Source organism: Natator depressus, chromosome 24, assembly GCF_965152275.1.
Source record: "Natator depressus isolate rNatDep1 chromosome 24, rNatDep2.hap1, whole genome shotgun sequence".
Taxonomy (NCBI): Eukaryota; Metazoa; Chordata; order Testudines; family Cheloniidae; genus Natator; species Natator depressus.
This window is the reverse complement of record NC_134257.1, coordinates 804,044-830,680: the sequence shown is the minus strand read 5'-3', so window position 1 is coordinate 830,680 and position 26,637 is coordinate 804,044. Positions and strand designations below refer to the sequence as shown.

The window sequence follows — 26,637 nt, the reverse complement described above, 5'->3', positions numbered from 1 at the left end:
GTCCGTGGTCCCGTCGCTGTGCCCTGTGTGTGTGTGTGGGATCCGTGGTCCCGATGCTGTGTCCTGTGGGGGGAGGGAGGCCCGTGGTCCTGTCGCTGTGCTGTGTGTGTGTGTGTGTGTGTGTGTGTGTGGGAGGGGTCCGTGGCCCCATCGCTGAGCCCTGTGTGTGTGTGTGGGGGGGGTCCGTGGTCCCGTCACTGTGCCCTGTGTGTGTGTGTGTGTGTGTGGGGTCCGTGGTCCCATCACTGTGTCCTGTGGGGGGAGGGAGGCCCGTGGTCCTGTCGCTGCTGTGTGTTGTGTGTGTGTGTGTGTGTGTGTGTGGGAGGGGTCCGTGGCCCCATCGCTGAGCCCTGTGTGTGTGTGTGGGGGGGGGGGGTCCGTGGTCCCGTCACTGTGCCCTGTGTGTGTGTGTGTGGGGGGGGGTCCGTGGTCCCATCACTGTGTCCTGTGGGGGGGGGGAGGGAGGCCCGTGGTCCTGTCGCTGTGCTGTGTGTGTGTGTGGGGGGGGGGTCCGTGGCCCCATCGCTGAGCCCTGTGTGTGTGTGTGTGGGGGGTCCGTGGTCCCGTCACTGTGCCCTGTGTGTGTGTGTGGGGGGGGTCCGTGGTCCCGTCACTGTGTCCTGTGGGGGGAGGGAGGCCCGTGGTCCTGTCGCTGTGCTGTGTGTGTGTGTGTGTGGGGGGTCTGTGGCCCCATCGCTGAGCCCTGTGTGTGTGTGTGGGGGGGGGGTCCGTGGTCCCGTCACTGTGCCCTGTGGGGGGGGGGGTCCGTGGTCCCGTCGCTCTGCTCCAGCTGCCACCTGGCAGGGTGATGCGGTGGTGGATGCAGTTGAACTTGGAGGTCGACGCACAATTGGCTCCTGCCGGCAGCTTGGCAGCGCGCTGCACAGAATGGGGGGTGTGTGTCACACAACTCCCCTCCCCCCCGCCACCATGGGGCTCCATGCCCCCCCCGCCATGGGGTGGGTGGGTTTTGTTTTCCTCCGTGTTTAAAACCATTTCCTTTCTTGTGTGTTCGTTGTTTTTCAAAGAGCAACACCCGCTCAGCCCCCATCCCCCTGCCTGCATGCACGACGGGGCCCCACCGCCGCCAGATGGCTGGCATGGCAGCCCCCCGGTCATGGGGCTGGCTCGGGTGGGGGGGTGACCTCTGATCTCGGCAGCGAGATGCTGGCTGTGTCCCCCTTCTCTTGGCTGGAGCTCCCCTGGGGGGGCTCTGTCTTATCTGGTTTTCCCCCTTTAGATGCTCCCCTTCCCCTGGTGGGGCAGCCCCGCAGGGCCAGGCCCGGGTGCTGGCAGTGCTCAGGGGCCAGCTAGGGGTAGCCGAGCCCAGCGGCCAGACCCTACCGGGAGTTGGGGCGATTGCCTGCTCTGTGCCTGGCTCTTCGTGGGTTTGGTTCCCGCTGGGCCGGCCCGCGGTGGGCCGTGAGGAGGGCAGCCCAGCCAGGGGGTGTGAGCTGCTCCAGCTGGGCTCAGGAAAATGCTGCGGAGGGGCCATTTTGCGGATCTTCGAGGGCATATCTGAGCCCGGGCGAAGGCGGAGGCAGGGGGGTCCGCAATTCAATAGGGCAGCTTCCTAGCCCACAGCAGGGTGTGAGAGACCCCCCCTTCCCCCACCCCAAAGACGCTGGGACGGACCCTGCACTAAAGAGGAAATTGTCCTGCTAAGGAGAGAGCGGTGTCTCAGGGCTAGGGCAGGGGGGCTGGGAGCCAGGACTCCTGGGTTCTCTCCCCGGCTTGGGGAGGGGAGTGGGGTCTGGGGGGTTAGAGCAAGGGGGGCTGGGAGCCGGGATTCCTGGGTTCTCTCCCCGGCTCGGGGAGGGGAGTGGGGTCTGTGGGGTTAGAGCAGGGGGGCTGGGAGCCAGGACTCCTGGGTTCTCTCCCGGCTCGGGGAGGGGAGTGGGGTCTGGGGGGTTAGAGCAGGGGGGGCTGGGAGCCGGGATTCCTGGGTTCTCTCCCCGGCTCGGGGAGGGGAGTGGGGTCTGGGGGGTTAGAGCAGGGGGGCTGGGAGCCAGGACTCCTGGGTTCTCTCCTGGCTCTGGGGATGGGTAGGAGGGAAATACGTCCCAGTGGTTAGAGCTGCTCTCACCTGCCCCGTGACTCACATTTCCCAGTGCAGCTGTGAAGTCCCTCGAGAGCATCCCTCACCCGGGGCCCCTGGCTCCGGTGTAACCTGAACAGTTACAGCCGCTGAGGCTGAGGGGCTGGGTGCTCTCCGGTCCCTGCATGTTCCCCTAGCAGCGGGGCATTTGGTTCCCCCCCAGGGTCCCACCGGTTGTGGGTTAAATCACCATTGCCACGGGGCCCCGGCCAGCAGCCCGAACCCAGTCCTGCCCCCGGGGAGGAGGGAGTGGGGCTCGAAGGAAGGGCTCTGAAGGAGGCTGGTGCTGGGGTGGGTGATGGTGAAGGGCAGCGGGTTCTCTGGATTGCCCCAGTGGCTGGAGCAGGGCCCCATCCAGCTGGGTGCTGGGCAGTGCTTGCCAGTACCTCGGGGGTTTGCCCCCCATGGGGCCCCGCGGGGGCAGCAGGATGGGGCGGCTGCTGTTGCGTCTGACGCAGGCTCTGAGGTGTGACTGTGGGGACGGCAGCTGCTGGTTCTGTGAAGTGCCCAGCGATCCCTCGCCTGGTGCTGAGAGGCAGCTGCCTCTGGGGTGGGGTGTGGTGGCTGTTGAATAACGCACGGCAATGCTGCCCAGTTCTGCGCTGGATGCAGCGTCTCCAGCTGGAACTGCAGGGGCTTGAGGCAGCCCCGCAGAGAGGGTTTCCCAGGACCCGGCTCCCGCCACCTGCCCCTCGCACGAAGGGCCGTGAGAGCAAGGAGGAGCCGAGCAGTTGGGCTGTGCCCTTGCCAGGTGGCACCCAGGCCCGCGCGGTGCCAGGGGCAGGGCTCTGACCTGGGCTGCGGCTCGTTCCCTGGGAACCACCTGGTTGCCAGGTGAAGCAGGGCAGGTAACTAATAAAGTTGCACAAGGGCTCCTCCTGCGTTGCTGACACACGGGGCGGGGCGGAGCTGGCCTCTGCGCGGGCCCAGCCTGCCGGGCACATGGTGTCAGGCTGACCTGCTGGGGATTGCATTGTTCCCCGCCAGGGGCTGTGGCCCTGTTACCAGGGGAGACGGCCAGGGCCTGTTGGGACCTGGGGAGACGGGCCGCCCCCGCTCGGGGGGACTGCTGGGCCCCTGCGAGGCGATGTGGCAGCTCGGAGAGGAGCCGTGGGCGTGGGGAGCCGCGCGCCTCGGCCCCGGCTCACCGCAGTGATTGGGAACAGGCCCCCCTTACCGGCACTGGCTCTGCTTTCCGGTGCCAGAGCTGGCTGCGCTGCGCTGGAAAGAGTGAGATCACCCTGGGCCCAGGCCTGGCCCCGGGAGCTGACGCAGCTTCCAGGCGCCCTGCCCGGCCCCGCTGCTGCAGGCCCAGCCGCTGTGCTGGGAGCAGGGGGTCCCCCCACCCCTGCTCCATGGCTGGCCTGGGGGAGAGCGAGGGTGCCGCCTTGGCTTGGTTCGGGGCACCGTCGGCTCCTGCAGGCCCTGCTCTGCTCTGGGCCCGTGGTGCTGGGCGCTGCAGGGCTGAGTCGCGGGTGAGCCCTGTCCCCAAGCGCCCAGCCGGGGCTGTGGATGAGTCACGGCAGGGGAAGGGCCTGGGTGCTGCGGATGGGCCTGAGCTGGGGGCTGGGGGGGGGAGCACTGGGTAAACCAGGGGAGGGGGTGAGACGTAGGCCCCCGCTCCTCCCCATCGTTGGGATCCTAACGAGCGTCTCTGGTCTGGTTGGGTTGCAGGATCCCTGCCCGTGCGTGACCCGCCGTACCCCCGTGCAGGCCAGGCTGTGCTCTGCAGCAAGGCTGGGTGGGGCTGGAGCCCCACCTGCTCACAGCTTGGCCCAGCGGGGCTGGGGAGGCGCTGTGGCTCCTGGCCCAGAAGAATGGGGGTGGGGGACTTGCTGTTTTCTCGCAGCTGCGGGGGGTGGTTCCCTGGGCCGAGCCCAGGTTCACCCCCCCACCCCTGTGGGAGGGGTTGGGGAACCGTCTCTGAAGGGGCTGGCCGGGGGGTCGTGGGGTCAGAGCCCTGGGGCCTGGCTGCTCCAGGGGGCGGGGGCTGTGCCGTGCGGCCGCTCTCCATTTCCGGGCTGCGCTCTGCACCCACACACCTGCCCCCCCCCCCCCCCCGCCGCCGCGGCGTCGCTTATCGCTCTCATCTGGCTCGATGGTAACTCCGGCTCCACATGCAGAGCTGCTCCTGTGGGGAGGATGCACTGGGGGGGGGCAGTAAGAGGCAGTGGGTGTGATGGAAAGTCCGCCTGCCCGCCTGCCACTGGGACGGGCCTGCCCCTTGGCAGTGCCATCCGGTCTGTGTGCCAACCGTTGCCTATCTGCCAGGCCAGGGGGTTACGAGGCAGCTGACCCTCCACTGCCTAGCTCAGCTGGGCCACGGCCCCACCCCGTTGCTGTGTCGGGCGCAGGGTAGGCCCCACGCTGAGCTGTGGCATGGGGCACGCTGCTCCTCGCCTCCCTCTCCTCTGCGCCCAAGAGGTTGCAGGTTAATGGCTGGGGATTCCCACTTGTGATGTAGGGGCCCCCTAGCCGGCTGAGCTGGGGCCTGGTCTGGGGCATGCCGGGCAGTGGGGGGCGCCCCTGGGGGCTGGTGCCACCTGAGGAGTTGCCCAAAGGGCTCTAGCAGGGGTCCCGCCGGGGCTGGAGAAAGGGAGCGGCGAGGTCTGGCTGGGCGCAGCAGCAGGGTGGGAAGCGCTGTTGGCGTGGGGGCCTCTCTCTCGCACCCGCAGGGAGAGCTGCACCCGGGTGGGGGCAGGAGCTGTGAAACTGCGAGATACGTGGGGGGGTGGGGGCGGATCTGACTCCGGCAGGGGAATCGAGAGCGAAACGCCGGGGTTCTCAGTTAGCTCTCGCTGCACCAAGCCATCAGCCCTGTCGGGAGCGGGTCGGGGGGGGAGCACAGTCGGGGAAGGGGGCAAGGCTCTGTGGGGGCATCGGTGCAAGGGGCCCAGAATGTGGAGCCCCAGGGAGCCTGCCCAGGTCGGTGCGAGGGGCCCCGTCCCCCTGCATGTGGCCCCTGAGCTGCTGTGGAATTTTCCCAGCAGGGACCTGGGCCATTTGGGTGTATTGGCGGGGGGGATGTGTCACCCCCCTGGCCATTAGCTGCCAGGCAATCTGGTGCTGCCCTGGAAACAGGAAGAGCTGCGGAGCGTGAAGGGCCAGGCCGGGTGCCCCTCTCCCGTGCATGTGTTTGGGTTCGGGCGGCTCTGGCTGGCCCCAGCTCCCTGGTGCTGCAGGACACAGGGGGCAAAACAATATGTGGGGGCTGGATTCCTGTGCGCTGGGCCTGCTAGAATGAGAAATGGCAATCCCAGACCGCCCCCCAGAGCCCCCTGCCATCCCAGACCGCCCCCCCCCCCCGCGCTCTGCCCGGAGCCCCCTGCTATTCCAGGCACCCCCACCCCCGCTCTGCCGGTGCCCCTCACTGCCAGCCCAGGCCTGCCCCCCAGCTCTGCCAGTGCCCCTCCCTCCCAGCCTGGAGCTGCCTCCTCTCCCGGGTCTGCCCCCCTCCCCGTTCTGCCAGTGCCCCTCCCTCCTGACAGTCTTTCTGCTTCCCCCTCTGCCCTTGGCAGATGCTCGGGTATCCCCAGCTCAGCGCCCCGTCCCAGGGCTGGCTGGGTCCCCGTCTGGGCCAGTGCTTTGTGTCACGGAGCACCTGTTGTGCTGGGTTCTGGGGACACAGTCCCTGCCTTGAGAGCCCCCTGGCCCTGGGATAGCCTGTGCCTCTGGCCTGGGGTGAGGGGCTCCCTGAGGATCTCCTAGCTCTGTGTGTGTGGGGGTGTCCCTCAACTACTCCAGTGCCCTCCACTCACTGGGGCTGATCTGCTGTGTGTGAAATCTCCTGCCCGCTAATCCCCCCTGCTAATCTCCTTCCTAATCTGATTGGGGTTTTGTCACGGCTTGTCTGCTCTGAGGGGTGGGATGGGTTAATCCGTGCTAATCTGCTCCCTCTCATCCAGCCCGGCTTGCACCCTCTGAGAGAGAGGCTGCTGGGAGAAGGCCTGGCCTAGTGCTCAACGCCCAGTGCTAGGAGCCAGGACTCCTGGGTTCTGTCCCCAGCTCGGGGAGGGGAGTGGGGTCTGGTGAGTTAGAGTGAGTGGGGCTGGGAGCCAGGACTCCTGGGTTCCCTTCCCGGCTTGCTGTGTGACCACGGACCAGTCCCTGCCCCTCTCCCATCCAGTAGCCCCACTCCCCAGGCGCTGAACAGGGGCAAGCACCAGCTAGCAGGAGCCCTTGCCTCGGGCCCCATCCCCTAGCAGTGGGGGCTCCTTGCTTTGGCTGGGGTGGGGCTGAGCCCAGAGCGGAGCATCACCAGAGATGGGAGAGGCAAAGTGCCCCGTGGCAGGAGGGCTGGGTGCTGCGGGGCAGCAGGGTCTGCGTAGCTGGCAGGTCCCTTGTGTGGGCATCTGAGCAGGGGCTTGGACCAAACCCTGGAGATGGGGTTTCAGCCCGGCTCTGCTTCGCCCCACTGGCCCTGACGTGGCCTCCTTCCCGGGCGCCTGCTTGACTTGGAGACTGCTGCCTGCCCTGCCGGTGGATCCTGCTTGGCAGAGTGGGGAGGGGCAGCGCTGTTCCCACCTCCCTGCACCGGGAGGCAGCCCCAGCTGGCTGGCACCCAAGCACAGGGAGCGGCCGTGGGGGGCAGGGCCTGTTTGCCATGGGGCTGCCGTCCACACCTCCCCCAGCTGGGCAAGAGGGGGCATGTCCCCTGCCTTCCCGCACAGCTGGGGACAGGGAGGGGCCCCTCACTCACCCTCATTCCTTGCTACGCTCTGCCCCCAGCCCAGCCGCCTGCGGCCGTGGGTCCTGCCCTACCCCGGCGCTGGGCGCTCCTCCCGCGCCACTTGGCCCCTCTCACCAGCTCGGAGTGGGGAGCGCTGGGGCAGGCTCCCCCGGCAGCAGCAGCAGTCTCTGGTGGTGAGAGGCGGGCAGTGGGTGCCAGGACTCCTGGGTTCTATCCCTGGCTCTGGCTAAGTCCCAGCTGCCCCCGCACTGTTTGGCTCCCTGGCAGGCCTGGGGCTCTCAGAGCTCGTGATGTCACTGGGCCTCGGAGCTCTTAGGGGCTGTAATGCGGCTGGGGCAGGGGGGTGCGGTGGGGTGAGGCTGGGCTGGGCCTTGGGGGGGGGGCTGGTACTGCCCCAGACAAAGCCCAGCCCCGTGTCCCAGATGGGGAGGGGTGTTGGTCTCCATGGCCCTGCTGCCCTCAGCTTTGGGGGGGGAGGGGCCCGGTTGGCGCGGCTTGTATCAGGGTCCATGGCTCCCTTCACTTGGCTGAGAGCCCAGGGGACCCTTGCTTGGCGCCAGTGCAGCCCGGGTAGCAGCTGGACACGCTCCCCTGCCCACCCCCGGTCCCCTCACTGTCTGGGGCAGAGAGAGGCCAGTCCGCTTGGCCTCTGCTGGGGCTGCCAGCACAGGGCCCGTGTGTGCCCCGGGGATGGGGGCATCTGCCCCATTAGGGGCTTGGTGGTGAGGTTGGGGCCCTGTGCCCATGTCTCATGCCCACGTGGGGAGCTGGTGCGTGCCAGGGGAGGTCTCAGGGCTGGGCGCTGGGGGGCTGTGAGTGGCGGCTCAGGAAGCCGCCTGCGCCGGGTGCTAATTCAAATGCGGCGTGCTGAGATTTCCCCCTTTGGTGTGGTCGTACCGAGGGGGGCGGCGAGCGGGTGCTGCGGCTGTGTCTGGGCTGCGGGGGAAGACGAAGCCCCGGTTCCTGGCAGGGGGCCTTTGCCCAGGCGTGAATCTAAACCCTGGGTGTAGGTGCGTCCCCTGCCCTGCTCCCTGTGCCCCCCTCCCCAGCTCTGGCCTCCTGCACAGACTTCTCTCCCCCTCCCCGGCTCTGGGAGGCAGCTGGTACCTGCTGGGGATAGGGAGCCCCTAGCAGCATCTGGCTTTAGTGCAAATGGGTCCCCAGCTCAGTGGGTCTGCCAGTGAACCCTGCCCTGTGGGGCGGGGGGGGGCTGCTGACCCCTTTGAGATGGGGGGGAAGGAGCCGCTGAATTTCAGGTGCACCTTCCCAGCACCAGACGTTGCCCTCTGCTTAGGGGTCCCGCAAGTACTGCTCCCCCCGCCTGGTTGGCGTCAGTCTGAGCTCCTCGGGGCAGATTTTATCGGTGCCGTGGGAGCGTGGTGCCGGCGTTATCTCTTCTAGGAATCTGCTGTGCTGGGGGGCTGCACGCCCACTCCCCCTCTGCACACCGGCATTGGCACCGCTCCGGGGCGGGGGGGTTTCCTCCATCGATGGCGGAGCCAGCCACCTAACGCTCTCACCACAGAAGTTTCCTTTGAGTGGCTGCTCCCTCCCACTTCCATGCGGCCCTGTGGGCTGCTTCCCTCCCCCTGGGCCCTGTAGGGCTGAGGGCCCTGGCTGCTCCCTTGGGCAGTGGAGGGGGTTATCCCTGGGGCTTGAGTGTTGACGCTCTGGGGAGGGGGCCCAGCCCCCTGTAGGGCCTGGCTTGGGGCAGGGCTAGTCCCAGCGTGGGAGCTGCCTTCGCTGCCCCCCGGCCCAGACTCGCAGAAGCCGAGGCTGGTGCTGCAGGGAGCGCGGGGGCGCAAGGCTCTGACCAGGCCCTGTCTCCGCCCGCAGGTGAGGAGGATGGGGAGCCCCGAGGATGACCTGATCGGCATCCCCTTCCCGGACCACAGCAGCGAGTTGCTGAGCAGCCTGAACGAGCAGCGCCAGCTGGGGGTGCTGTGCGACGTGACCATCAAGACGCGGGGGCTGGAGTACCGCACCCACCGGGCCGTGCTGGCTGGCTGCAGCCGCTACTTCAAGAAGCTGTTCGCGGGGCCGGGGCCCGGCGCGGGGCAGGAGGTCTGTGAGCTGGACTTCGTGGGGCCCGAGGCGCTGGGCGCGCTGCTGGAGTTCGCCTACACGGCCACGCTCACCATCAGCAGCGCCAACATGGGCGAGGTGCTGCAGGCCGCCCAGCTGCTGGAGATCCCCTGCGTCATCGCCGCGTGCGTGGAGATCCTGCAGGGCAGCGGGCGGGAGGCGCCCGGGCCCGACGACGGGGACTGCGAGCGGGCGCGCCGCTACCTCGAGGCCTTCGCCGCCCTGCCGGACGGGCCCGGGGCCACCCTGCTCCCTGCCCGCCCGGCCCCCCGCCGCAGCAAGAAGACCCGCAAGTTCCTGCAGGCCCGATCCTCCCGGCTCAATCACCACACCGAGGAGCCGGGCCCCGGCAGCCCCTTGCCCGAGCCTCGGGAGCCCTCTCCCCTGCTGCCCCCGGCGCCCGAGGGCCTGGCCCAGCCCTACGAGGGCTACGAGGCGGCTGAGGAGGAGGAGCTGCCCCCGCACCCCTACCCCTACCCGTATCCCTACCCCTACCAGCCAGCCCTGTCCCCCGAGGACGCTGGCTCTGACGAGGACCCCATTGACCCTGACCTCATGGCCTACCTGAGCTCCCTGCAGCAGGAGCCCTTGGCCCCCGGCCTGGACAGCCCGGACAAGCTGGTGCGCAAGCGTCGCTCCCAGATGCCCCAGGAGTGCCCCGTCTGCCACAAGGTCATCCACGGTGCGGGCAAGCTGCCCCGGCACATGCGCACCCACACTGGCGAGAAGCCGTTCGCCTGTGAGGTGTGTGGTGTCCGCTTCACCCGGTGAGTGCCCCCTGCATCCCCGCTTCGCCCACCGAGTCCCCCCAGCGCCCCCGCTTCGCCCGGTGAGTGCCCCCTGCATCCCCGCTTCGCCCACCGAGTCCCCCCAGTGCCCCCGCTTCGCCCGGTGAGTGCACGGCTGTGCCCTCGGCACCCCCCACTTCCCCCTGGAGGTTTCCCTCCTGTGCACCCCTGCCCCCCGCTTTGCCTGCGGATTTCCCCACGCGCACCCCTGCTTCACGACTAAGGGGGGACATGATAGAGGTCTATAAAACCATGACTGCTGTGGAGAAAGTAAATAAGGACATGTTATTTACTCCTTCTCGTAACACAAGAATGGGGGGACGCTAAATGAAATGAATAGGCAGCAGGTCTAAAACAAACCAAAGGAAGTATTTTTTCACACAACGCACAGTCAACCTCTGGAACTCCTTGCCAGGGGATGTTGTGAGGGCTGAGACCATAACAGGGTTCCAAAAAGAACTAGATCAGTTCATGGAGGATCAGTCCCTCAATGGCTGTTAGCCGGGATGGGGTCCCTAGCCGCTGTTTGCCAGAAGCTGGGAATGGCCGACAGGGGATGGATCACTGGATAAGTCCCTGTTCTGTTCATTCCCTCTGGGGCACCTGGCACTGGCCACTGCTGGAAAACAGGCTACTGGGCTAGATGGACCTTTGGTCTGACCCCGTAGGGCCCGTCTTATGTTCCCATGCCAGGGGAGGGATGACGGCGCCCAGCTGGGACAATGGTGGTGTGCGCTGGCGGGGCAGGGAGCAGCTCTGGCCGGGGGAGTGGGGGCAGTTCTTGTGTGATCCTGCCCCTGGCTTAGGCTGAGCTTGGGCCTCTCCCGGCCCAGAGTCGCTGCCCCTGCCGACGGGCACCTCCCGCCGACGGGCACCACTCCGCCCCTGCCCTCACCCCCCGCTCACGGCTCTCTCCCCGCCCCCGCAGGAACGACAAGCTGAAGATCCACATGAGGAAGCACACGGGCGAGCGGCCCTACTCCTGCCAGCACTGCAGCGCTCGCTTCCTGCACAGCTACGACCTGAAGAACCACATGCACCTGCACACGGGCGCCCGGCCCTACGAGTGCTACCTCTGCCACAAGGCCTTCGCCAAGGACGACCACCTGCAGCGCCACCTCAAGGGCCAGAACTGCCTGGAGGTGCGGACGCGCCGGCGCCGGCGCGAGGAGCCCCCCCCGCCGCCCGCCGGCCCCCCGGGCCTTGACCTGTCCAACGGGCGCCTGGAGAGCCTGCGCCTCTCGCTGGCCCGCTTCTGGGACCCGGCCCGCGCCCCCCCGCCCAACGAGGACGAGGAGGAGGAGGAGGGGGAGGAGGGGCCGCAGCTGGACGGGGCCGTCCCCGTGGAGACAGCGTAGGGCCCCGCCCCAGGCGCTATCCCCATGGCGGGTGCTGCCCTGCCCTGGTGGGGGGCTGCTGCGGGCACAGCCCCAGCAGCTCCCGCTCCGGGGCTGGGAGTGGGGTGAGCGGGGGCTGGGCGGGGCGGAGGCCCAGCACCCCCTGGGGATAGTGCATCACGGCGCCCCCAGCTGGAGCACACGGACCCTGCCCCTGCTGGGAGTGGGCACAAGAAGCAATAAGGACCGTCTGGGGCTTTCGGGCAAGTGGGTCTTGTGGGGGGGCGGTAGGCGGGGCTGCCCAGGGAGGGCTGCAGGCTGGGCCTCTTCTCCTCCTGTCTCACCGCTCTTCAAAGAGCTGGCAGAGGACTGGGAATCAAGACTCCTGGGTTCTGGGAGGGGAGGGGGACTGGTGGGTTAGAGTAGGTGGGTCTGGGAGCCAGGACTCCTGGGTCCTGTCCTCGGCTTTGGGAGGGGAGTGGCATCTGGTGGGTTAGAAGGGGGGGGGGCGCTGGGAACCAGGACTCCTGGGTTCTATCCCTGGTTCTGGGAGGGGAGTGGGGTCTGGTGGGTTAGAATGCGGGGGCTGGGAGTCAGGACTTCTCAGTTCTGTCCCCAGGTCTGGGAGGGGAGTGGGGTCTGGGGGGTTAGAGCAGGGGTCTGGGAGGGGAGTGGGGTCTGAGGGGTTAGAGCAGGGGTCTGGGGGCCAGGACTCCTGGGTTCTGTTCCCAGGTTGGGGCGGGGCTGCAGCCTGACCCTGCTCCCTGGGCGGGAAGCTATTCCCCACACAAACTGTCTCTCACTTGACGACGCAAGTTTCTGTTCCTGTTTTTCCCGTCGCTGTTTGTTCTGAATTATGCAAAGGGGGAAACTCCCCCTGGCGGATTTGCACAATGAAATGCTGGGGGGGCCTCGCCCTGCCCCTCCCACAGCCTGGGGGGCAGTGCCAGGTGCTGGCTGGTGTGCCTGAGCTGCCCAAGGGGGGATGAGAAGGGAGCTCGCGGTTCTGCCAGCTCACAGCCCCTCCCTGCTGGCTGGTGCTCAGAGCTGGGTGGGGGGGCAGCATGTCCACACCGCCCCAGCTGGCAGGGAGCCACCAGCCCCACGGGTGGGACAGGCTGTACCTGGAGCCAGTTTGTACCAGGTGCCCCTTCCCTGTATGAATCAGGTGTGTTTAACCCTCCGTGTGCCAGGCCTGGGTGCACCCCCAGCACTGGGTGCCGGGCCGCCCTGACAGCTGGCCACGGGGCGCCACCTGGTGGCCTCCCTGGTGCCTGTGGCTGGCCCTGCACCCCACGGAGCTGGCTCTGCAGGGTGGGGACTTCACGCTCCCCCCTCCTGTGGGGCTGGCTGGCTCAGGCGCCATGCGTGCCTAGGGCCCTGCAGGGCCTGGGGATGTGGGGGTCACGTAGCGATGCCCTGGGAGGAGCTGTGCTGCCCTCCCCCGCACCCCTGCGCATTCGCCAGCCCCTGGTTTTTAAAGCTGTATGTTTCTATTTACCGGCTGGGCGGAGGAAAAGCACTTAGTGCCCTGGGGCAGAGCTGGTGTCCCCCAGCGCCCACTGGCTTTCTCAACCCCCCCCCCTTGTAAATAGCTTGTGGAATTGGACTGTGGGTCAGTGTCATTTAGAGCCCCCTGCCCACAGCTGTCCACTGCAGGGAAATGCAAATCTAGGGTGCCCTGCGCACCTCCATGCCTTAACTGAGGAGGCCCCCACCCCCCGCGGGCCTCACTCGCCCCTGCACTCCTCGCTGCTTTCTCTGGTTGCACTATTTGGGCAAGTTTGCCCGGGAAGGGGAGGGGGGCCCGTTCTGTGGGCTGGGGGCCCATACCCTCCCGCGGAGGCAGATGAGCCCCAGGGGCCACCTCAGAGCTGCGGCTTTCCTCCCCCGAGGGGCGTCTCTGCTGTTTGCACATTCCCGTCTGCCCTGGCAGCAGCGCCCCCCAGCCCCCGGAGCACCCGGGGAGTATTAGCCCCAAATCAGAGTTTATCTATATTTAAAGAGATGATGTAATATATTTCTCCCCCCTCCTAGCCCCCAGTGCTGTCTGCCATCAGTGTCAGTCCTTTGCCGGGGGCGGGGCGGGGGGCCTGGCCTGGCTTTAAAGTGCCTTATGGTGAACTTGAAATCTCGGCTACTTGAACTTCTCTAGTGTAAAGAAACCAAACTACGACTCGAATCAGCGGGAGCTGGCCCAGGGTCGGGCCCCGCACGCGCTTTTCGGTTGCTGTTTTTATTTTTTAAACGAAGGCTGCTTGATAATAAATGGAGAAGCAGGGACCCTCGGCGCTCCTGTCTGTGTGTGGCTGGCTGGTTTGGGGAGCAGGGCCTGGCCCCGGACCCTGCCTGTGCTGGGGACCCAGGGCTCCTGGGCTGATCCTGCTCCTGGCCCTGGAGCCCAGGCTCTGCAGGGTCAATAGCACCCCCTGGTGGGGCAGGGGGAAAATGGGGGGTTCTAGGGTAACAGCAGCCCCTGGCCACAGAGAGACGGGGGGATGCAGACATTAGGCCCTCTCCTTATAGCCCTGCTGGGGGGCATCTTGCACCCAGAGCCGCCGCCCCCCCACCCCCTCCCCATGGCAGAGAGTTCAGTGCACAGATCAGCCTGAGCCCCAGGGCACTTTATTGATGGCTGCCCCTCCCGTGCAGTCCCTGGGGACCGGCTCCCAGGCAGGGGGAAGCCTGGTGCCCAGGCCAGCGTCTGTGCAGCCCCGAAGCCAGACAGGCATTGGGGGGCAGGACCATCTGCCCAGTGCCCCCACCTGCCCTGTGCATCTGTCTCCTTGGCACGGGCCAGGCTGCTGGTGCTTCCCTCACTGGCTGGTATCTGGGATTGTCTTCACTTCCTCCAGCTCCGCAGGCTCGGGGGGGCTGGGCCCCGGCAGGGCCCCTCCCTCCCTGTCACTGTCCTCAGGCTGGTTCTGGTAGCCGAAGTCCAGGTCGCTGGGGGGCAGAGAGATGAGGCCCATGAGATCAGTGCTGGCAGATCGGCCTTCAGCACCTGGCCCCTGCACTCCCCTCCCATGCAATTCTGCTGTTCCCCGTGTACCTGCTCTCCCTCCTCCTCCCCTCTCTGCTTCTTCCAGGGGGCCAGGAGCCCCCCTCCCCAGGGCCCTTCAGCTCGCCCCCCAGCGGCTGTCAACATTGTCTTTCAGAAATCCGGGCTGGGCCGTGTTTGGGTGGCAGCAAGACCCCTGCGTGAGGTCACAGGGCCCCCCAGTCGAAATCCCTTCGGCCTTTCGGGCCGGGCTGTAGTCGTGCCAGGGCGGGCGGAGGCCGGAAAAGTGGGTGGAAAGGCAGCCTGGGCTGACGCAGCGTGGGGCAGGCAAGGGCCCTCCCCTATAGCACAGGCCTCTGGGCTCTGCCCTATGGGCCCTGGCGCCTGGACCTGGCCCCTGTGGGCCTACGCCCCTGCCCCGTTCCCAGCCGCTCACCTGGAGCTGTCGTCAGCTGCTGCCATGGGGCTGGGAGTGCTGGCCCCGGAGCTGTCTCCGCTCTCATCCTCCTCCAGCTGGGCCCAGACCCACTCGGCCAGCTCCTGGGGCAGGCGCCGGCAGGACCCCTGGCCTCGCACCCTCTGGCGGATGCGCCTTCGCAGCAGCTGGCGCAGTCGGCACCTCTGCTCCTGCTCCTGCCCCCGCAGCGCCCGTGTGGCACCCAGCCACAGCCCCACGGTCTCCTCGTCACTGGAGTCGCTGTGGGGCCCAGGGCAAGGCTGCGGCAGGGGGGCCATCTCCTCCCGCTGGGCCCCACAGCCTGGACCCCAGCCCTGGGGGAGCCTAGCCCAGGGCCCAGCCGGCAACGCCAGCTCCAGCCCCGAGCCTCCTTCCCCCTGCCCCCGCTGGCGTGTAGTGTCGTCAGGTATCCAAGTTGGAGCTCTAAACGACCGGCATCAAACGGCCAATGCCGCCGGGGGGGGCAGAAATAATGCACCGGACCCCCCTCCCCCCACCGTTACATGATTGGCCCCCATGCTCCAGAGATCTGTAAACATAGATGAGCTGGTGGGTTTTGGGGTGTTTTGATTTTTATTTCCCCACCACCCTGGTGCTGAGAGGGACAATTAGTGTTTCCATGGCTCTCGGATTCATTAAGGTGATTTTGGCCCTGCTTCTCCCCCCCCCAGCCCCACCTCTGCTCCTCCAGGGGCTCTTTACCCACTTTCCCAGGCCGGGGGGGGCACTGCAGTGGGGTCCCCTCTCCCCATTCCATGCTGGATTTTGGCAGGGGGCAGAGGAGCCATCTCATTGGTCACAGGAGCCGGGGGGGGGGGAAGGGGCGCGGCCTGAGATCCTATTTCTTATGTTCCCCACCCCATGAGAACGGAGGGGGCGAGAACACGGCCTGCCTCCTCCAGCAGCTGATTGGCTACCCTGCCCAAGGAGGTGGGACGGTGGGGCAGGCAGCCAATGGGAGGGGAGATGTCACCCCTCCCCCGGGGGTTCTCATGGCATTGCCTGAAGGGCACAAGTCACGCAAGCCATGCCCATGACGCCCCTGCCCCAGCTGATGCCTGTGCCCCTCCCGCCCCCACTCACATCTCTTCGTCCACGTCGCCCTGGCAGGCCAGGGGGGCCATGCAGATGGCGCAGACATTGCTGAGCTGCTGGTAGCATGCCCTGCAGTAGGTCCCTGGGGAGGGGAGCAGGGCAGGGAGGGGTGTCAGACTCCGCTCTGGCTGCCCCTGCCCGGGGGGGGTGTCACCCACCCCCCGCTCCCCCTCCAGCCCTGCCCTCTGCTGCCCCCTCAGTCCCAGGCTCCCCTCCCCTCGCTGTCGCCTGCGCCCCACTTCCTACCTCTGCAGCCAGGGGTGATGCAGGTGATGAAGTCCTGGCTGGCGGCCCCCCTGCTGACGTGCCCACAGCCCATGCAGTACTGCTGGTGGACGCCCATCCTCCGCGCCAGCCAGGCGCACAGGGGCAACCTATGGGCATAGCGCTGGGGGGGTCACTCACAGGAGGGGGGATTGCACTGGGGGGGGGTCACTGGGCATGCAGAACAGGGAGTTGCACAGTTGGGGGGTTGCAGGGTGGGGAGTGGGGGTTACCCAGTGTGGGGGTCACTCAACCTGCACAGGAGGGGGGATTGCATTGTGGGGGGGCTGATGAGGTGGTCACAGAGGGGGTTACACAGGGTCGGGGGGACAGGCCCGTGGGATCTCAGACTGGGTCATGCCACCCCTCGCACTAAGGGCTCACAGGCCCCCCCTCAGGTCTCCATAGCTGCCAGTCAGGGGCCGCGGTGCGGCCAGGCTCCTGGCTCCTTCCCCAGGGGTGAATGGGGCGGGCTGGCCGCCAGGGCCTGGGATGGATCCCATGAGCCCCCCGCATGGAAAGACCCAGGGGCCCGGGCAGCACCAGGCCCCCACAGGCGCCCCAGGGACGGTTCAACCCTGCCCAGGCCCCGGCTCCAAAGCTCCCAGTGGCCCCTCGGGACCGTGGGGCTGGCCCCCAGGGGGAGGGGGCGCCTTTACCTGGAGGCGAGGATGAGGAGCAGGTTGGTGTGGCCTTCGTCGGCTGCCCGCTGCCTCGTGGCCCGGAGCAGGGAGCTCGCCAGGCCTGTCCGCCGCGTCAGGATGCTGTTGTAGAGGAAGCACGTCCGCTCCTAGGGCACAAGGGGGTGAGCGCCATGGGGGGAGGGGGCATGAGCACTGGGGGGCTGGGCCTGGGATGAGCATAGGGGGAGGGGCTGGGTGCGAGGGGGCGTGTGAGCGGCGCGGGGTGGGGGGCTGGGGGGGCGCGTTGGGGGGCTGGGGGGACCACGTCCATCGCAAGGGGCCATGGCCTGGCTGGCGGGGGTGTGGAGAGATTCCCAGGCTGAGGGCCCAGGGAAGGGCCCAGGCCGACCGTCCCTCTGGCTAACGGGGGGTCTCACCTGCTCGCGGGAGGGGTAATACGAGGCGCACACGACCCTGCGCAAGCGCCCCACGTAGCTGCCGAAGATAGCGATGAAGAAGCACACGCCATACATGAGTCCTGTGAGCAGGAAGGGGTGCCAGTCACACGTGGGGGGCTGGGCACAGCGGGGGGGCACAATGTGGGAGAGGGGTGCTGGGCACAGTGGGGGGCATCTGCCAGCCATGCTGATCGGAGGGGGGCTGAGGCTGAGCCCTGGGGGTGCAGCTCTCCCCGGCGGGCTGGTGAGCCGTAGGTTTGGCCACGCGGGGCCTCGCACACGCAGACGGGGCACGCCCAGCACACACGTGCACCTGGCTGTGCCCAGGCCGGCTCAGGCAGTGAGGGGGGTGCCCGCCCCCGCCCCCCCGGCTGGTCACCGATGAGCAGGTAGGTGCGGTAGTCCGGCTCGGCGGGACGCAGGCGGCACCGGCGGGACAGCACGCTGACGTTGCCGCGCTGCAGGGCGTCGAACGACGAGACCAGGTCACGGTAGATCTCGCCCGCGTAGCCCGTCCCGTTCACACTGACGCTCATCACCACGGGGGCTGTGGGCAGATGGGCCGGGTCAGTGCAGCGCCCGGTGTGGGCAGGGAGCGGCTGGGGGCCCGGTCTCCGGCAGGGCCCGGTGTGGGCGGGGAGCGGCTGGGGGCCCAGAGGCTGGCGGGGCTGGGAGTGGGCGGGGAGCGGCTGGGGGCCCGGTCTCCGGCAGGGCCCGGTGTGGGCGGGGAGCGGCTGGGGGCCCAGAGGCTGGCGGGGCTGGGAGTGGGCGGGGAGCGGCTGGGGGCCCAGTCTCCAGCAGGGCCCGGTGTGGGCAGGGAGCGGCTGGGGCCCAGAGGCTGGCGGGGCTGGGAGTGGGCGGGGAGCGGCTGGGGGCCCCGTCTCCGGCAGGGCCCGGTGTGGGCGGGGAGCGGCTGGGGGCCCAGAGGCTGGCAGGGCCGGGAGTGCACAGGGAGCGGCTGGGGGCCCGGTCTCTGGCAGGGCCCGGTGTGGGCGGGGAGCAGCTGGGGGCCCGGTCTCTGGCAGGGCTGGGTGTGGGCAGGGAGTGGCTGGGGGCCCAGCGGCTGGCAGGGCCGGGAGTGGGCAGGGAGCGGCTGGGGGCCCGGTCTCTGGCAGGGCCCGGTGTGGGCGGGGAGCAGCTGGGGGCCCGGTCTCTGGCAGGGCTGGGTGTGGGCAGGGAGTGGCTGGGGGCCCAGCGGCTGGCAGGGCCGGGAGTGGGCAGGGAGCGGCTGGGGGCCCGGTCTCCGGCAGGGCCCGGTGTGGGCAGGGAGCGGCTGGGGGCCCAGCGGCTGGCAGGGCCGGGAGTGGGCAGGGAGCGGCTGGGGGCCCGGTCTCCGGCAGGGCCCGGTGTGGGCGGGGAGCGGCTGGGGGCCCAGAGGCTGGCGGGGCTGGGAGTGGGCAGGGAGCGGCTGGGGGCCCAGTCTCCGGCAGGGCCCGGTGTGGGCAGGGAGCGGCTGGGGCCCAGAGGCTGGCGGGGCTGGGAGTGGGCGGGGAGCGGCTGGGGGCCCCGTCTCCAGCAGGGCCCGGTGTGGGCGGGGAGCGGCTGGGGGCCCAGAGGCTGGCAGGGCCGGGAGTGCACAGGGAGCGGCTGGGGGCCCGGTCTCTGGCAGGGCCCGGTGTGGGCGGGGAGCAGCTGGGGGCCCGGTCTCTGGCAGGGCTGGGTGTGGGCAGGGAGTGGCTGGGGGCCCAGCGGCTGGCAGGGCCGGGAGTGGGCGGGGAGCGGCTGGGGGCCCGGTCTCCGGCAGGGCCCGGTGTGGGCGGGGAGCGGCTGGGGGCCCAGAGGCTGGCGGGGCTGGGAGTGGGCGGGGAGCGGCTGGGGGCCCGGTCTCCAGCAGGTCCCGGTGTGGGCGGGGAGCGGCCGGGGCCCAGAGGCTGGCAGGGCCGGGAGTGGGCAGGGAGCGGCTGGGGGCCCAGTCTCCGGCAGGGCCCGGTGTGGGCAGGGAGCGGCTGGGGCCCAGAGGCTGGCGGGGCTGGGAGTGGGCGGGGAGCGGCTGGGGGCCCCGTCTCCAGCAGGGCCCGGTGTGGGTGGGGAGCGGCTGGGGGCCCAGAGGCTGGCAGGGCCGGGAGTGCACAGGGAGCGGCTGGGGGCCCGGTCTCTGGCAGGGCCCGGTGTGGGCGGGGAGCAGCTGGGGGCCCGGTCTCTGGCAGGGCTGGGTGTGGGCAGGGAGTGGCTGGGGGCCCAGCAGCTGGCAGGGCCGGGAGTGGGCAGGGAGCGGCTGGGGGCCCAGTCTCTGGCAGGTCCCGGTGTGGGCGGGGAGCAGCTGGGGGCCCGGTCTCTGGCAGGGCTGGGTGTGGGCAGGGAGTGGCTGGGGGCCCAGAGGCTGGCAGGGCCGGGAGTGGGCGGGGAGCGGCTGGGGGCCCGGTCTCCAGCAGGGCCCGGTGTGGGCGGGGAGCGGCCGGGGCCCAGAGGCTGGCAGGGCCCGGTGTGGGCAGGGAGCGGCTGGGGCCCAGAGGCTGGCGGGGCTGGGAGTGGGCGGGGAGCGGCTGGGGGCCCCGTCTCCGGCTGGGCCCGGTGTGGGCGGGGAGCGGCTGGGGGCCCAGAGGCTGGCAGGGCCGGGAGTGCACAGGGAGCGGCTGGGGGCCCGGTCTCTGGCAGGGCTGGGTGTGGGCAGGGAGTGGCTGGGGGCCCAGCGGCTGGCAGGGCTGGGTGTGGGCAGGGAGCGGCTGGGGGCCCAGAGGCTGGCAGGGCCGGGAGTGGGCGGGGAGCGGCTGGGGGCCCGGTCTCCAGCAGGGCCCGGTGTGGGTGGGGAGCGGCCGGGGCCCAGAGGCTGGCAGGGCCGGGAGTGGGCGGGCAGCGGCTGGGGGCCCAGAGGCTGGCAGGGCCGGGAGTGGGCAGGGAGCGGCCGGGGCCCAGAGGCTGGCAGGGCCGGGAGTGGGCAGGGAGCGGCTGGGGGCCCAGTCTCCGGCAGGGCCCGGTGTGGGCAGGGAGCGGCTGGGGCCCAGAGGCTGGCGGGGCTGGGAGTGGGCGGGGAGCGGCTGGGGGCCCAGTCTCCAGCAGGGCCCGGTGTGGGCAGGGAGCGGCTGGGGCCCAGAGGCTGGCGGGGCTGGGAGTGGGCGGGGAGCGGCTGGGGGCCCCGTCTCCGGCAGGGCCCGGTGTGGGCGGGGAGCGGCTGGGGGCCCAGAGGCTGGCAGGGCCGGGAGTGCACAGGGAGCGGCTGGGGGCCCAGTCTCTGGCAGGGCCCGGTGTGGGCGGGGAGCAGCTGGGGGCCCGGTCTCTGGCAGGGCTGGGTGTGGGCAGGGAGTGGCTGGGGGCCCAGCGGCTGGCAGGGCCGGGAGTGGGCAGGGAGCGGCTGGGGGCCCGGTCTCTGGCAGGGCCCGGTGTGGGCGGGGAGCAGCTGGGGGCCCGGTCTCTGGCAGGGCTGGGTGTGGGCAGGGAGTGGCTGGGGGCCCAGCGGCTGGCAGGGCCGGGAGTGGGCAGGGAGCGGCTGGGGGCCCAGTCTCCGGCAGGGCCCGGTGTGGGCAGGGAGCGGCTGGGGCCCAGAGGCTGGCGGGGCTGGGAGTGGGCAGGGAGTGGCTGGGGGCCCGGTCTCCGGCAGGGCCCGGTGTGGGCGGGGAGCGGCTGGGGGCCCAGCGGCTGGCAGGGCCGGGAGTGGGCGGGCAGCGGCTGGGGGCCCAGAGACTGGCAGGGCCGGGAGTGGGCAGGGAGCGGCTGGGGGCCCAGTCTCCGGCAGGGCCCGGTGTGGGCAGGGAGCGGCTGGGGCCCAGAGGCTGGCGGGGCTGGGAGTGGGCGGGGAGCGGCTGGGGGCCCAGTCTCCAGCAGGGCCCGGTGTGGGCAGGGAGTGGCTGGGGGCCCAGCGGCTGGCAGGGCCGGGAGTGGGCGGGGAGCAGCTGGGGGCCCGGTCTCTGGCAGGGCTGGGTGTGGGCAGGGAGTGGCTGGGGGCCCAGAGGCTGGCAGGGCCGGGAGTGGGCAGGGAGCGGCTGGGGGCCCGGTCTCCGGCAGGGCCCGGTGTGGGCAGGGAGCGGCTGGGGCCCAGAGGCTGGCGGGGCTGGGAGTGGGCAGGGAGTGGCTGGGGGCCCGGTCTCCGGCAGGGCCCGGTGTGGGCGGGGAGCGGCTGGGGGCCCAGCGGCTGGCAGGGCTGGGAGTGGGCAGGGAGCGGCTGGGGGCCCCGTCTCCGGCAGGGCCAGGTTAGTGGTAATGTGCTGCTCCCCAGTGTGCCATCCCTGGGGCACCAGGGAGCTCGGCCGGCCAAAGAGGGAGCCCCGAAGGGTGGCCGGGGAGGGCCGGGGGCTGGGCCGGGGCACTCACCCCTGGCGACGATCTCGCCGTGCAGCTGGTAGCGGACCAGGTCAAGCAGCCAGAAGACGCCGTAGTCAAGGAGGATGAGGGCGAGGCCGAGGAGCACGTGACGCAGGACGCCGACCAGGGCCAGGCTGTAACCGAAGCGCTCGCGGCGCGACAGGAATGGGGAGCCTGTGCCAGGCGGGAGACGGCGCTCCATTGAGAACGGGTGGGAGCCAGGCGGGAGCAGCCCCCTTGGCCCAAGGCCCTGCCCTTCTGCTCCCCCTGGGCCCTGCCCGCAGCCCCTTACCCGGGCAGATGTACTTGGTGCTCTCCCGCGCGGAGAGGGGCAGCACGGTGGGCCTGCCCTGCCGCGCCCGCAGTACGTCCATGGCCAGGAAGCGCTCGGTGATATAGATGTTGTCGAAGTCGTCGTCGTGCAGGTACCGTCTGCGATAGAGCAGGGCCCTGCGGGGACACCAGGCTGAGGGGGTGTGACGAAGCGGGACTGTTCTTAATGGTTCCTCTGAATAGTGTGGGGGGTGCCTCAGTTTCCCCTAGGCAGTTCTTAAGTATCTAGGGGGTGGGGTAAGGGGGTGTGATCATTGCCTGAGCCCTAGAGGGCAGGTGTGTGCAGGGGTCTGGACACAGAGAATGGCCGACACCCTGTTTCCTGGCAACTGATGGCCTGGGCCCTTCCCCCCTGGAAGGTGAGAGCTAAAGGGTTGGAGAACAAAGGAATCCGGTGACCTCCTGGCCCGGGAAAGGGACAAAGCCCAGAGGAGGAGGGGCTGGAGAGAGTTTCAGTTTGGGGCTGGCTGCAACATGGAGTGAAGGGCAGACAGGGTTGTCTGGCTCACTGCCCCCCAAAATGGACCCAGCTGAGGGGTCCTGTTCTCTGCACCTACAAGCTCTGTTTTAGACCATGTTCCTGTCGTCTAATAAACCTCTGTTTTACTGGCTGGCTGAGAGTCACGTCTGACTGACGAGTTGGGGGGCAGGACCCTCTGTCTGCCCCAGGACCCCGCCCGGGCGGACTCGCTGGGGGAAGCGCACGGAGGGGCAGAGGATGCTGAATGCTCCGAGGTCAGACCCAGGAAGGTGGAAGCCGGGTGAGCTGTGTGTCCTGGAGACAGGCTGCTCCCAGAGAGGAGACTCCCCCAGAGTCCTGCCTGGCTTCATGGGGAGCAGCTCCAGGGCATCGCCCAGGGACTCCGTGACAGGGGTGAGCGGCCCCAGGAGCGGGGCAGGGGAGCCAGGACTCCTGGGTTCTCCCCCCTGGCTCTGGGAGGGAAGTGGAGTCTAGTGGTTGGAGCAGGGAGCTGGGAGCCAGGACTCCCCGGTTCTCCCCCCGGCTTTCTGGGGGCAGTGGGGTCTGGTGGCTGGAGCAGGGGTCCCCGGTTCTCCCCCCAGCTCTGGGGGCAGTGGGGTCCGGTGGCTGGAGCAGGGGTCCCCGGTTCTCCCCCCAGCTCTGGGGGCAGTGGGGTCCGGTGGCTGGAGCAGGGGCCCCGGGGGCTGTCCCTGGCGGGCTCCCCAGGAAGCACTCACTGCAGGTAGAGGTAGAGGAGGACGACGGAGGAGATGTGTGTGCAGAGGCTCAGCACCTCGTGGGCCGGCTGCAGCCGCAGGCCAATGGCCTCCATGATGTCCAGGGTCACCTGGGCCAGGCTCTTGGTGGAGTTGAGGCTGACGTCGAACTGGTTCACGGCCGAGATGTTGAACTCAAACTCCCTGCGCACGCGGTTCAGCACCCTCAGGACAGCTGGGGGGCGAGCCACGGGGCGGGGGGTGAGAGCTGGGGGGGGCAGAGCTATAGGGAGGTGGGGAGGTAAAGCCACAGGGTGGCGAGAGCTGGTGGGTGGCAGAGCCATGGGGGGATGTGAATCCCTACAGGGGACTGGAGGGGGAGGAGACCTGGAGGGGGCAGGGGGCTGTGGGTGGGGGAGACCCCAGTGGGCTGGAGGAGGGGGGGAGACCTGGGGGAAGAGCAGGGGGGCTGGGGCCCAGGGGAAAACGGACACTGGGCAGTGCAGTGCTGCTGGCACATGGCTCCCAGGTCTACACGCCAGCCCTGCCCCAGCACATGGAGGGCTGCGTCCTGGGGACATGCCCCCCCGCCCCGCCCCGCCCCGCCCCACCCCGGGCCCCCGGCACTCACGGGCCACGACTTTGCTGCGCAGGAAGGGCCCCACGTACTGGGGGATGACGCAGAAGACCAGGAGCACTGTGGGGAAAGTGGGGGGCTGCATGGGGGGAGCTGTGCCCAGGTGGGCTGGGGGGCTCCGGACCTATTGCCTCGGCCAGCCCTACCCAGCAGTCCCCAAGGGGACCCCACACTCCCCGGTCTAGGGTCACTGGGTCCAGCCTCGGCGCCCGGGGCTGCACCCTCGTGGTCCCTTCCAGCCCCACATTGCTGGGATTCTCTGATTGAGCATAGCCCCGCCCCCTGGAGATGTTGGCCCCACCCCCTGGAGGGTACTCACTGTTGGCCCACCCCCTGGAGACACTCATACACCATTGGCCCCACCTCAGCGTACTGACACACCATTAGCCCTGCCCCCAGGGAACTCACCCTTGGTCGCCCCCAGGGAACTCACCATTGGCCCCACTTGGGGAACTCACCCTTGGCCCTGCCCTGGGAACTCACCATTGGCCAGGCCACAGAGCGGCTTGAAGAGGAGGAGGACGTAGCAGAGGAAGAAGAGGGCGGGGATGACACGCTCACACTCGTCCTTGGCAGAGTCGAAGAGCCGCAGGCACTTGGTGTAGGGGGCGCCCAGCTCCTGGTTGCACACCTCGCCCACGTGCACCAACCAGTACCACACGTTCCGCAGGGCCCGGGCTGTGGGGATGGCATGACAGGGCATCCTGGGGGGCAGCAGGGCAGGGGTTCGAGGGTGGGCAAGGTGGCGTAGGGCCATGAGTAAGGGGTCGCAAGACAGGGTGTGAAGGCAGAATCATGGGGCCCAGGGGAGGGGGCATATGGGCAGCACCATGGAGGGCACGGGGCTGTGGGGGGATTGGGGCATGAGGGCAGGGCCATGGGGCACCATGTGGGGTGCAGGAGATGGGCTTTGCTCCAAGCCACAGCTGGTGCCTACCTCCCCCCGCCCTAGCAAGCACACAGAACGGAAGCAGGAGTGGGGCTGGATGCGGGTTGGCTGGAAGGGGTGGGGGGACAGGTCATGGGACTGGGGTTGGGGGCTGGCTAGGGGTAGCGAATGGAGTCCCAGCCTGGAGGCAGGTATGGAGGAACAAGTTGAGGGTTGCTGTTTGGGGGCTGGCTAGGGTGAGGGGTCAGATAGGCTGGGGGCTGGCAGGGGGGATTGGGGTTTTGGGTGGCTGAGGGAGTGGGGTCAGACGGGGCAGGGTGGGACAGGAGGGGGGTTATGGCCGGGGGAGGGGGCAGGCAGCAAGCTGAGTTGACCTGGGTGGGACTAGCCAGGGGCAGGTGGGACAGGTGAGGGGCCATGGCCTGGGGGGCTGGCTGGGGGCAGGTGGGGGCTGGCCGGGGGTGAGTTGAGCAGGCTGCAGGCTGAGCTGATCTGGGCTGGGGGGGCCAGCAGGAGGTGGTCGCTGTTGGTGCCTTGTCCCGGCTCCTCCCCCCCGCCCCGACTCACCAACGTGTCGCACGGCATCCATGACGGAGCGGAAGAACTTGCGGACGCGGTCGCCCACCACCTTGGCCTTCTGGGCGATGGCCTTGATCCTGGTCAGGGCGTCTGGGGACGGGGACATGGTGAGCACCCCCCCAAGGGCCTCCCGCTGCTCCCCACATAGGGCACCCCACAGCACCCCCCACGAGATGCCCCAATCCCCCTGAAACACCTAGCCCTCCCCCCAGGTTCCACAACGGATCCCTCCCTGCCCCCCCAGCTCCCCACTTGTGACCCCCCCGCTCCCCGTCTCACTGAGCAGCGGCTCCCTGGCTCTCTGCAGCATCTCGGCCGTCTGGTTGAGGGTGAGCTCGGCCCCGCAGGACACGGACTGGGCCGCTCGGGCGAAGTTCAGCAGGAGGTTGGCACAGGGCCCCTGCATGGCCATGCCCAGTGCCACCAGCAGAAGCATGTTCTTCCCCTGCTCTGCAGGGGGCGGCAGGCACCCCACGGCGTCAGTGGGGCAGGCAGGACAGGGTCTGGGGGGATGCAGGGTGCCCCGGGGGGCAGACTGGGAGCTGGGTGGAGGGTGTGGGGCGAGCTGCCCCTTCTGCCCACTCCCTGTGGCCGCGCACGGTCTGCCAGGCAGGGGCACGGCCGGTATGTCGGGCTGGGCCCGGGGACCCCAGGGGGTGTGACGCCGGGTGATCCCGGCTCTGGTTTTGGTCCCTGTGGGATCGGGGGGCTGGGGACCCTGGGGCTGGTGGGGGGCACTTACTGGAGAAGACGTGTGGCAGCATGAGCAGGACGGTGACGCGCACCTTGCTGGAGAAGGCCATGCCCAGCCCCAGGCCGGTGCCCAGGGTGGCGGTGGACACCAGGCAGTACCAGATGCTGTAGCTCTGTGCGAAGAGCACCAGGGCACCGTAGAGGCTGGCCAGGGTCATGCCCAGGACGAAGCCACGCGCGCTGCGCACCACGCCCCGCACGGGGCTCTCCCCCGCCAGCCCTGGCCCGCCACTGCCCTTCCTGCTCCTGGGCCGTGGGCCCTGCCTTGATGTGCCCAGAGCCCTGCGGAGAGCTGAGACAAGCCCCATAGAGCTGGCGCGGGGGGGAGAATCCTCCGCTTCGCCCCACGGAATGGGGCCCGGGGCTGCAGAGAGACGAGGCATTGCTGGGACCCGGACACCTCCAGACCCCCGGCCCCTCTCCCCACGCCTCCTCCCTGCCCCACCCCCCACCTGCTTGGCTCCCTCCTGCTCCAGGTGCCCGCGGTGTGCCCGGCTCCCGCACGCCTGGGTGAGCGTGGGGCTGGCTCCTGCCTGCTCAGCCTGGGGGGGCGTTGAGCTCGGCTGGGCCGGGGGGCTGTGTGCTGCAGAGATCAGCTGGGCCCTGCTGCAGGCGATGCTAGGGCTGGCCCATGTGGCTCTGGGGTGGTAGCACCCAGCTGGCCCTGGCCCGCACCAGCTAGTGGGGGACCTTGTTTCTCCTTCTCACCAGCCCAGTCCGCGTTCGAGCCTGGCCTGGGGCCAAGGGGCCGCGGCAGCGGGGACGGGGGCAGCTGTGCAGCGGCCCAGGGACCTGGCGGCCCACTGCCGGAGAGTCGCAGGCACCAGGCGCCGTCGGGTCCCACTCGGGCAGGGTTCCACGGCGGGCGTCGTGGCCTGTTGCCGGGAGACGGGCACTGGCGGGCGCAGGGGCCCAGGCGTTGCTGCCCGTTGCCGGGAGACGGGCACTGGCGGGCGCAGGGGCCCAGGCGTTGTTGCCCATCGCCGGGAGACGGGCACTGGCGGGCGTCGCGGCCCGTTGCCGGGAGACGGGGCACTGGCGGGCGCAGGGGCCCAGGCGTTGTTGCCCATCGCCGGGAGACGGGCACTGGCGGGCGCAGGGGCCCAGGTGTTGTTGCCCGTCGCCGGGAGACGGGCAC

The 26,637-nt window shown here is 69.5% G+C and overlaps 2 protein-coding genes across 2 annotated transcripts; one reads left to right on the top strand and one right to left on the bottom strand.

Moving 5' to 3' along the window:
* The first annotated feature begins 8,489 nt into the window (after positions 1-8,489).
* ZBTB7B (zinc finger and BTB domain containing 7B) lies at positions 8,490-11,019 on the top strand. Its single transcript, XM_074938474.1, has 2 exons — positions 8,490-9,640; positions 10,590-11,019. Exons 1-2 carry the CDS (start codon positions 8,634-8,636, stop codon positions 11,017-11,019), a joined length of 1,437 nt encoding a protein of 478 aa, XP_074794575.1. The 5' UTR covers positions 8,490-8,633.
* A 2,795-nt stretch (positions 11,020-13,814) lies between these two features.
* DCST2 (DC-STAMP domain containing 2) lies at positions 13,815-26,569 on the bottom strand. The gene is made up of 16 exons (XM_074938997.1): positions 26,208-26,569; positions 25,489-25,781; positions 25,026-25,196; positions 24,735-24,836; positions 23,762-23,956; positions 23,273-23,338; positions 22,663-22,876; positions 21,425-21,582; positions 21,142-21,306; positions 17,276-17,443; positions 16,876-16,976; positions 16,475-16,605; positions 15,798-15,925; positions 15,540-15,633; positions 14,436-14,696; positions 13,815-13,944 (listed from the first exon to the last, which is right to left on the bottom strand). Exons 1-16 carry the CDS (start codon positions 26,567-26,569, stop codon positions 13,815-13,817), a joined length of 2,739 nt encoding a protein of 912 aa, XP_074795098.1.
* Positions 26,570-26,637: the final 68 nt, after the last annotated feature.

Bases quoted from the DNA above. Each gene is read 5' to 3' on its own strand.
- ZBTB7B (XM_074938474.1), top strand. From the start codon at position 8,634: ATGGGGAGCCCCGAGGATGACCTGATCGGCATCCCCTTCCCGGACCAC. The intron at 9,641-10,589 runs GTGAGTGCCCCC...CCGCCCCCGCAG, and splicing joins TGTGGTGTCCGCTTCACCCG to GAACGACAAGCTGAAGATCC.
- DCST2 (XM_074938997.1), bottom strand. From the start codon at position 26,569: ATGGGCAACAACGCCTGGGCCCCTGCGCCCGCCAGTGCCCCGTCTCCC. The intron at 25,197-25,488 runs GTAAGTGCCCCC...CGCCCCCTGCAG, and splicing joins GCTGCCACACGTCTTCTCCA to AGCAGGGGAAGAACATGCTT. The intron at 24,837-25,025 runs GTGAGACGGGGA...CCCCGTCCCCAG, and splicing joins AGCCAGGGAGCCGCTGCTCA to ACGCCCTGACCAGGATCAAG.